Source organism: Calypte anna, chromosome 3, assembly GCF_003957555.1.
Source record: "Calypte anna isolate BGI_N300 chromosome 3, bCalAnn1_v1.p, whole genome shotgun sequence".
Taxonomy (NCBI): Eukaryota; Metazoa; Chordata; class Aves; order Apodiformes; family Trochilidae; genus Calypte; species Calypte anna.
The window spans coordinates 66,911,998-66,921,513 of record NC_044246.1 but is presented as its reverse complement, the minus strand read 5'-3'; the positions used below and the strand labels follow the sequence as shown (position 1 = coordinate 66,921,513).

The 9,516-nt window shown below is 40.3% G+C and overlaps 1 protein-coding gene across 2 annotated transcripts; it reads right to left on the bottom strand.

The window, feature by feature from the left end:
• Positions 1-257: 257 nt before the first annotated feature.
• ZUP1 (zinc finger containing ubiquitin peptidase 1) lies at positions 258-9,367 on the bottom strand. 2 transcript variants are annotated; one of them, XM_030446959.1, is made up of 9 exons: positions 9,083-9,367; positions 6,553-6,669; positions 5,524-5,633; positions 4,584-4,752; positions 4,025-4,213; positions 3,511-3,679; positions 2,783-2,934; positions 2,190-2,410; positions 258-1,090 (listed from the first exon to the last, which is right to left on the bottom strand). In XM_030446959.1, the coding sequence occupies exons 2-9, from the start codon at positions 6,632-6,634 to the stop codon at positions 1,043-1,045; spliced, it is 1,140 nt and encodes a 379-aa protein (XP_030302819.1). In that variant the 5' UTR covers positions 6,635-6,669; positions 9,083-9,367; the 3' UTR covers positions 258-1,042. The 2 variants fall into 2 exon arrangements, with proteins under 2 accessions (XP_030302819.1, XP_030302818.1); XM_030446958.1 differs by lacking the exon at positions 9,083-9,367 and adding an exon at positions 8,226-8,385.
• Positions 9,368-9,516: the final 149 nt, after the last annotated feature.

Below are 9,516 nucleotides of genomic sequence, written 5' to 3'. Positions count from 1 at the left end.
ATAGGTACCTAGTGCTATTTGCAACACACTTCACAGAGGTATGAGTCTTGCAGTCAGGCAGAGCAGCACACCTTAGATACAGTAGGGTGCCTCAAACACCCCAGAGAGCTCCAGTGCCTTAAATGGCACTAACCCTGCACAACACAGCCTCCAGTCAGAAGTCATTTTAAATGTCCTTTTAAGATACCTCTGAAACCTAGGTGATACACATTATAAAACATACACAAAAATAGAAATAAAAAATGATGACATGAAGGTGAAATGAACACTTCTATTCTAATTTATTTTATTTATTTATTAATGGTACAAAAGAAAAATCTCATAAATGGATTGCCTTGCACAGCCCCTAGAGCCCACACACCCCACTTCGGACACCCACTATCTTAGACCTTTAACTATGAGGTTTAAGATAGGATCAGAGTTAGAATCACTATTAGGGGCAAATGTTAATACTGACTTACCTCATAAGCACACAGGTTCATGTTTACAAGTGAAAACTGGGCAAGCCAGAAAACTGAAAAGAAGTTCAGTAGTAAACTGTTCCCTGGCAGAAGAGATTGTATTATGTGAAATCACTGTACTGTCCCTGTACTTGCAAATAGTTGCAGGAGAATTTGCTGAGGCATAACAGGTATTTGTTGATCAAAATTGGCAAGAAATAGAGAAGTGGTGACAGAGTCAGTATAAATATATTTACAGGGGCACTCCAATATCTCTATCTACTACTTACTGACAGTTAACTATGGTGCAGTAGTTTGCCACAGGGTGGTAGGTGCTGCTTTGTCATTTAACCTACTAGGAAAATAGCAACTTTTCTTGTAACACAATAACTTTATTAGTTCAGGGTTACAGATCCATCAGGGCAGAAGTTTTGACTGAAGATGAACACTACAAATTTACTCTAGGTGTTGTGCTTCTACAGGGCACTCAGACATTTATGGAGATATAGTTTAAGTCTAGAAATTGTTGAGCTAGGGTCACAGTCCAGAAGTCTAATGTTTTGCATCCAGCAGATTCCAAAAGAGGTAAATAAAGGCATCCTTTAAGGAATCTTCTCTGATGTTAAGATCTGAGAAGCACAGCAGCGAGCCTAAAAAATGGTGGGGAGAGGGAAAGTGAATATTTTAATGAACAAAAATACCACTTTAAGAGAATTTTCTGAATTAAGAGTTTAATAAGCTTAATGAGTAAAATGGGTTGTATTTCATTTTAACTAAATAAAAGCTTTCAAGACAAAATTCTAATTGATATTTGCAAATATAAATCAAATCTTCAAAAAAAGGAAAAAAGCCAAACCCAAACAGTCCCCACAAATCCCATACAACACATTTCCTTTTACTGTGTCCAGCAGAAGGAAGATACTGGCTGTGTTTCACTACTATTTCTGACAAGTTCTGTACCAGAAAACACTCCAGACAACACCTCATTTTGATATAAAGCTGTTAAATACAGTTGAGTAGGTGACTCGGTCACCGGTTACTTAATAGTTAAATTATAAGTCTGTCCTGAAGCTTGAACTTGCTGAACAGTGCTGCTAGTGAAGGAAGAGAAACCTTAAAAACCACAACTTGTATCTGGCATTCAGATGAAAAGTTTTAAGGTCTTAAAAATTACAATGTCCAAAGTAAAACATGTAGATAGGATTTATAACAGCTCAAACACATAAGTTGCTCAGAGCTGTGTCCTAAATAGAAGTTCTAAATACTTTCAGAACACAGAATGCACTAGCTCTAGTGTCCCAGCAGAGGAGACATTGGATGGTCAGGCCTTGGGATCTATGCATACAACTTTACAAAATTGCAATAAACCCCCCCTGAACGTAACTTTGGATCAAGAATACTTTGTAAATACCTCACATGCCCACAGCATGTCAGGAGACAATATTGTCAGCTAATTAAAAGAAAAGAAGCCTGATTTACATATGAAAAAATCTGCAGCCTTGACAGAAGACTCAGAAGCTGTCAATTACATCAAAGTGACATGCATTTACATGTGAAGCTTTTTATGGTTTTGATACCCTCTGATTACTCAATTCACACAGAATAAGCAGAAAGCAGAAAACAAGGAAAGTGAAGAGATGAAAAATATTCCCCCCACAGCCATATATGCAGATGTATACTCGTATGACAGAAAAGATGCCAAGTTCTTTTAAATTTTCTTAGACAGACACTGTTTTCCGAGATACTTACAGCTTTCTCTTCCAATGAGAGTACACCATCTACAGCCACTATCTGGTACTGCTTCTCTTTTAAGCTACCCACAAATTTCCGAAGTAGTTTGAGATTAGTACCACCACTGTTTTGTTTTAGCAGTTTCTGCATTTCTTGGGAAGGACAACCCGGGTCAAACAGTAGCAAACATAAGGCTTTATTCTTCTTCTCTTCTATTCCAACAACAGTACGACTATGACCTAATTTCAAAATACAGTTTCAGTATTATAAAAACATATAAATCCTATTTACTATGCAGTTTCATATCAAGGAAGATGAGACTTGAAATTTAATGAGGTAGTTTTAAGTAGAGAGTTGCTGTCAAAAAGTCAAGATCCTAATCCTATTCAACTCTTCATTCAATAAAAATACAAACTCTCACATTGCTCTTACTAAAGAAAAAAATAACAGGAAATAAAGCCATGCCTTTATTTTAAGGCATTTATTTAAAGGCATATTTAAAGCCATATTTAAGGCATATTTATTTAAAGAAGAAATGTAAAATGCTGCTCTGAATTGCAGCACATATGAAGACAGACAACAGAAAGAAACTGGCATATTATGATACTGACCTTGATGTTGCAAGTAGATAGGTGGTTTGGAAGTACACACTACCCTTGCACCTCCTTCATTATCTGTAGAATAGTAATGCAAAATCCACTCGAATAAACGAGGGTGTGTACCCATGGGACCAGTTGGTTTGTGAAAGTCAATGATTCGACACCTACAGAACATTTAGAATGAAAGCAAAAATAAAATTTCAAGCAGGTTGTTTGTTAAAACTGTTTCGCTTCTCACAGTGAGGAGTCCCTTCCTCCTGCACCAAGAATGTTATACAAACACAGCAAGAACAGGTGTTAAGTGGTTGCTACTGCTGTTGTTGGTTTGTTTTTTTTTTTAAATAGGGGAATAGGGGGTGCATAATTACAAAGCAATGCAATATATACTGTTCAAAGCTGGAAGATTTATTCCACAGCAAAGAAACAGTCTACTGTCTTCAGTCTAACAAGAACTTGTAAAGCTTGTAAAAATTGAAATTTTTGACCTTTTTGTATGTGATTTACATACATTAGGGAATCCAATTTACAACTTTCAGAATTATGCATACTCTGATTCTTCTTGAGAAGAAGCTTCCAAGAAAACTGAGTTTTAAACAATGTTTGATTTTATGCATACGTAGCATAATTCTTCACCAAGTTTCAATGATCTAAGTAGTTATTCAGTTTATGTGTCTGCTTGTCAGTTAAATTCAAAGCCACTTCACCAGCACTTAAAAATAACAACAAAAAACAATAATTACTTTATCCTGAGATTTGTTAACAGTGAATAAATTTCACATGCTCCTATCCATGCTTTGGAGCCACGCAATCTGCTGTTGAAGTGAGATGCTCCATGCGGATCAAAGCCTTCTCTCCAGGCATCTTCAATCATGGACTGAATCTTTGGTATACTAGGAATTAGTGTAGTATCTGGAACAGAAAAGCTCTTCAGTTGTGGTTACAGCTACTGAAATAGTCTATTTAAAGTAAAGGTATGCAGCTTCTTTTATAAGAGGCAGTTGATTACAAAGATGCACAAAAAAACCTAGAGCTAAAACTGCAATCACACCATGCCTTGCCAGTATTCACCCCTGTTTCTCTCCACAGAGAGAATATATAATGTATATAATGCATATAATGCATATATATCTATATATATATAACCAGCATTTAATTGGTCTCATTTACTTAGTAAACCTTGCTGCCCAAATGAAAGAGCAAAATATTAAACAGTAGGTTGTCATCCAAAGTAATAGGTAGCATGTTTTTAAATACCTCTCAAGCAGTCATTATACAAGCTGTTTTGCAACAGTGAGGAAAGGAGCATTTGGAAATTCCTGTATCCACAACCCCAGCCTCTGTCGCCCAAAGATGAGTGGAAGTGATCTACTCCTGTGGAAAGCCATACACGCTTCACATCTTTGTTCTCATTCTGATAGTACTTGCACAATGCTTCAATGACTCCTAGAAGATTACCATATACAAAGTTTATCAGTCAAATGAAAATTTGCCAGAAAAGCATTATTTTCCTAGCTTGGAACAGATACAGATTACGACAGTTTATTTTAAAACTTCTATGTCGTCCTACATAACATCCAGAACCCAAATCACAAAATCAGTGGACACAACACCTGCTTAGTTTCTGTGGTCTTTACTTTGACAAAGCACGTACTTAGAAGCTTTTGAAAGTCAAGCTATGTTTTCACTGCTGCTACACAATGACTATTTTAAATTAAACAGCCTGGAATACATTATGAACTGTGATATGCACAGGAACCATTACATCCCAGGTCTAAAAAGTACAGTGTTTGTTGCACAACTTCAGCATTTTTACCTGAGGTCTTTGTTTTCCCATCATCTATACCAGAAGCCAAACATTCCATCATGTCTGCTTTTCTCTTGTGATATTCAAAAGGCTGCATTCTTCCTCTATCAACTTCCCTTTCCATACTCTTCAGGAACTGCTGCTTGTACCCTCCAGAATTATCCAAGCCATACTGTCTCTGTTAGGGATAGAATTTGCATTAACTAAATCACATTTTAAAATTCACCTGTAGTGATTTTTGTGAAGCTGCATGCATAATCAGTAACACAAATATAGTGAAAAGTGTGATACAAAAACTTCAGATTTATGCTGTATCAGAGCTGAAAGCCAAGCTTCACTTCTGAATAGGAATGTGGGGCTAGGAAAGCCACAGCTGGAGGAGCAGCTACATCCTTCTGCTCCCTCTTGGACAGGTAGCCATTGGCATGGAGGCAGTCAATAGCCAGAAGTCAGCAAGCAGGTAATGAGGCATCAGGGCTGACAAGTGGGGAGGAGAAGGAAGCAGAAACTGGCAGGGGAGTGGTCACTCAAACAGGTGATGGTGTCCAGGAAGAGGACAGACAAGATGCTCAGGTACTCTGCCAGGCAGTATGCTCCAGGCTGCACTGGAAGGCAGAGCAGTAGAACTGGGTGGAGAACAGTAGATGACATCAGGTGTGCCAGATCCCTGGTGAGAGCACTATAACATACCCCATCCTGAGCCAACACCACTTTAAGCAGTAAAGCCAAGTAGTATAAGGCAGGAGTGCCCAGCATCAATGTCAGGATGAGGGCTGCTAAGAGCCTGCATTTGCCTGCAAGCCGCTCTTGTGCCATTACCTCAAAAACAACCTCTCTGTCTGCACAGGTCAGACCTAGTACAAACATTCCAGGTCAACACAGTTCCAAGATACTCAGCTTCTAAGGGCACAACAGTTCTGAAGTTTACTATTTACAAACATTACTGTACCTGCAGCTTTTTAAATTCTTCCCTCTCTCGCTTCTCTTCTTCTGATCTCTGCCGTTTATCTTCTTCAGTTTGGAGCCACTGAGCCAGTTCTAGATCTCTTATGTTTCCATCTATACGTTAATAACATTCCAAAGAGAGAGAACTTGATCAGGAGGTTCACAGTGATGTGATGAATCATTTATTTAATTTTTAAAAACTCCTTTGTAAGCAGACATACATACATACAACAGGGCATGAGCTTTAGGAGACACATCCCACATTATCTTTTTTCAAAAAATACTAAGCTTGATTGGCTGCATTCAGTCTGTTAAGACTCAGACTCTAGATTTGGACAAAGTTTATGCAGTTACAGAAGCAATTACTTGGCAAATAATGCATGTACCTCTACTACTATGGGAACAGCTTTTGTTTACTATGTTTCTATGTTTGTTTACTATGTAAAGTCCCAGTTTCTTGAAAACCATACACTTTCCAGCTTTCGAGATCACTGCCAGCAGTCTCCTAACAAAGTGACAAAAGCAAATTTAGGATCAGAGAACTGGATAGGAAATCTCTTGGATTTTATTTGCCACGCTAATACTAAAAACTAATTTTGATTCCTTTACTTTATTGCTATGAGTAATGAATCAGCATAAGCATTTAGAGAAAAGAGAAAAGAATGAAGTTTTAATAAGCTCTAGATTTTCAGCTCATTACACTCGAATGTGCCACTTGAAATTCCATGTATATAACCTTCTAAAGAGCTAGAAAAGATATAGTATGGCTTTCTTTTTAACATTTTTGCTCAAAGTTCTAGTTTTGGCTAACACACAGTGCATGTATTTAATATTTCTTTTAGCATGTACAATTAAGTAGAGCACTTAAGCAAGTGATAGGATTTGCTATTAACTATGTTAACTTCATTACAGATGCATCCAGATTTCATCTTAAAAAAGGAAATATTTAAATTATGCCTGAGATTCTATACTGCAACATGCAAATCCTTGTAAATGCTTTCAAGTATCATCAAGTCTGAATCCTTTCACGTACCATCTGAGAAGCTATGTTCCTCTAAGTGTAAATTCACATGTTCTTCAAGAATATGAATGTTTGTACAAGTAAGACTGCACATTGGACATTCATACAGCTGCTCACAATTTTCTGTCTCTGAAAAAGAAACACAGTGTCTTAATTAATGCAATTCCTGGATCTTGTAAGATTCATTCCCCTTACTGATATATAGTCAAAGAAAAATACACAGTGATTTCATGTTGCCATTGAAATTCCTCACTGAAAGGCAGCAAATTCTAAACAGCTGTTACTCTCTTACCCATTTAAGAATTTGTATCTAAATACTGACAATTTTAAGGCATATTTCCTTCTATTAAGCAAATTTTGCCCCATTTTGCTTACAGATCACAATTTGCTGTGCTAATGTGTAGTCTGGAATGTTAATTAAAAGATCTGTCTTCCTAACAGAACATTTGCTTACAAACTTTTATATTCACTTAATACACAAGTTGGTGGGCTGAACAAAGTAAGACACACTGTCATTCTTTGTTGGTCTTTCTGAACCTCCTCAAATAAATATTATTTCTGCAGTTTTACTATTATTATTATTGAAGAGTACCATATAGAAAAGGTAAGGTTCAAAAGGGCTTCTGAAGATCATTTAGTCCTTCAAAACAGGGTTAAATTAATAAGTCAAAATTCTTACAGTCAAAAGTGTGTTCTTGATTTAAATGCTGTCTGTAGTATTTCAGCTTGCACAATGTGTATTGCCTTGTCACAGGGCACCAGAGAAAAGAGGCTGACTCCATCTGTACTGCCTCTTACTGAGTCCCTAGATGTTATGTGCACACTTCCTAGGTTCACAAAACACAGCAATTAATATGCTACGTTAGCTGTTCCTGGAAAGCATTTGCCCAAGCTAAAAGTTCATGAGTGGCTGGAGGGAAACCTAATGGTACAATAACCTAAATTCACCAGGAACATTTTGCAAACATACAGATTCCTGAAATACACTATACATAAAAAAACCCAAATCCACCTTTGTGTTACTATTTTAAAAACAGAAATTGGCATGCAGGCAAGTTATTTATTCAAGCTCTGCATTACTTGGACCCACAGAAGTCAGACAACATTCAATGCTAAGATCTCTTTCGCTGTGTTTTTTAAAAAGAGAAACATATTTTTAATGACAGACTATGTAATGTCTTTGATTATACTTCCAAAATCTGCATCCTAACCACATTTTGTTGTTCTTGTCAGTATACATGGCTTGTTGCATCAAGAATGCTAGTTTTCTAAGAGAATTACCCGCTAGCTGTTATCAAGTTTCTGAAACAGCTACCAGCAACTTTAGACAGTCAGAACAAAATCCTGACCACGCTTAAAATAAAATACAGTATTCAAATAAGTCTCTATTTCCCTTACTCCAAATTTAATCCCCCGGTTATCCTTGTGGTCTCCAAATCAATGTTTCGTACTTCAGAATACTTTGGTGCTGGATCTTTCCAAAGTTTCTACTTCAAACTGAAGATTACTCTAACAAGCAGTGCAATTGTCTGCTGTCAAAGGTGAGACTTCAGGAGGCAAAGTGAAACCTAAACCTATGTCAAATGTGTGAAAAACGTTTCTCTATCTTCTACTCTGCTCCTGTGAGACCCCACCTGGATAAGTATGTTCAGTTCTGGGGCTCCCAACATGATAAGGACACAGACCTGTTGGAGGGGGTCCAGAGGAGGGGCACAAAGTTGATCAGAGATCAGGAGCATCTCTCCTATGAAGACAGGCTGAGAGAGTTGGGGCTGTTCAGCTTGGAGGAGAAGGCTCTGGGGAGACCTTATAACAGCCTTCTGGTGCAGGAAGAGGCCTACAGGAAAGCTGGGGAGGGACTTTCCACAAGAGCCTGCAGTGACAGAATGTGGGCGTGGCGATTTCAAACTGGAAGAGGGTAGATTTCAATTGGACATTAAAAAGAATGTATTTCCTGTAAGGATGGTAAGACATTGGAACAAGTTGCCTGGGGAAGCTGCAGCTGGAAGCATTCAAGGCCGGGTTGGATGGGGCTTTGAGCAACCTGGCGTAGGGGTAGTGGAACTCGATGATCTCCAAAGTCCCTTCCAACCCAAACCATTCTATGATTCTATCGCACAAAAGCTTTACAATCTGCTCTCCTTATTACCGGTAGTGTATTTAAGCCATGCAAAATACTGCAGGTTCGCCTGCATTACTATTTTTGGTTCTGCTCCGGAGAACACTTTCAGGAGATGTCCCCATCGCCTTCACTCACGGTCCTTTTCCAAGCAATTCTTCTCTACCCTTTCCCATCACCGCTCCATGCTCCACCGTCCTGGCGCTCTCTGCCTTCACCCGAGGGGATGAGACAGCACTCCGGCAGCACCCTCAGCATAGGGCAGTCCCCCCGGGCCGTTCGGCGCTGGCCGACCGGCCAAGAGCCACAAGGCCGGTTCTTCACTCCCCGCTCGGAAGGCCACAGCCAGCTCATCTATGCAGGATCCAGGCGGGAAACCCCTCTTTTCCACTCCCCAAACGCTCCCCCCCCGCCGTCACTCACCTGTGCCCGATGTCCCCAGCAGTCGCCCGTGCCGCGCCCTGACGTGAGTCTCCAGCTCCCGCCCCACCACCTGCCCGCACAAGGGGCACTGGGGCAGCTCCTCAGCGACCTCGGGGCAGCGAGCGCCCAGCGGTGCCGGCTCCGTGCGGGTGTCTCCAACGTGTCGGCAGAGCTCGTCGCTGCCCGGAGGACGGGGGGCGGCAGCGCAGCAGAGCGAGCAGCGGGGTTGGCGGCCCGGGTGCGCTCTTGGCAGAGGCCGCCGCGGCGCCGGCGCTGCCGCCCCCGAGGGGAGCGCCTGCCCGCAGAGTTCGCACGCCAGCATCCCACCGACAACGGCCGGGAAACGAAAGGGCGGAGAGGCCGCTGACCGCTCACCTCCTGCCCGCTGCCTGCTGGGAGCTGTAGTTTCTTTTCCCGGGATCGGGAGCCTGCCC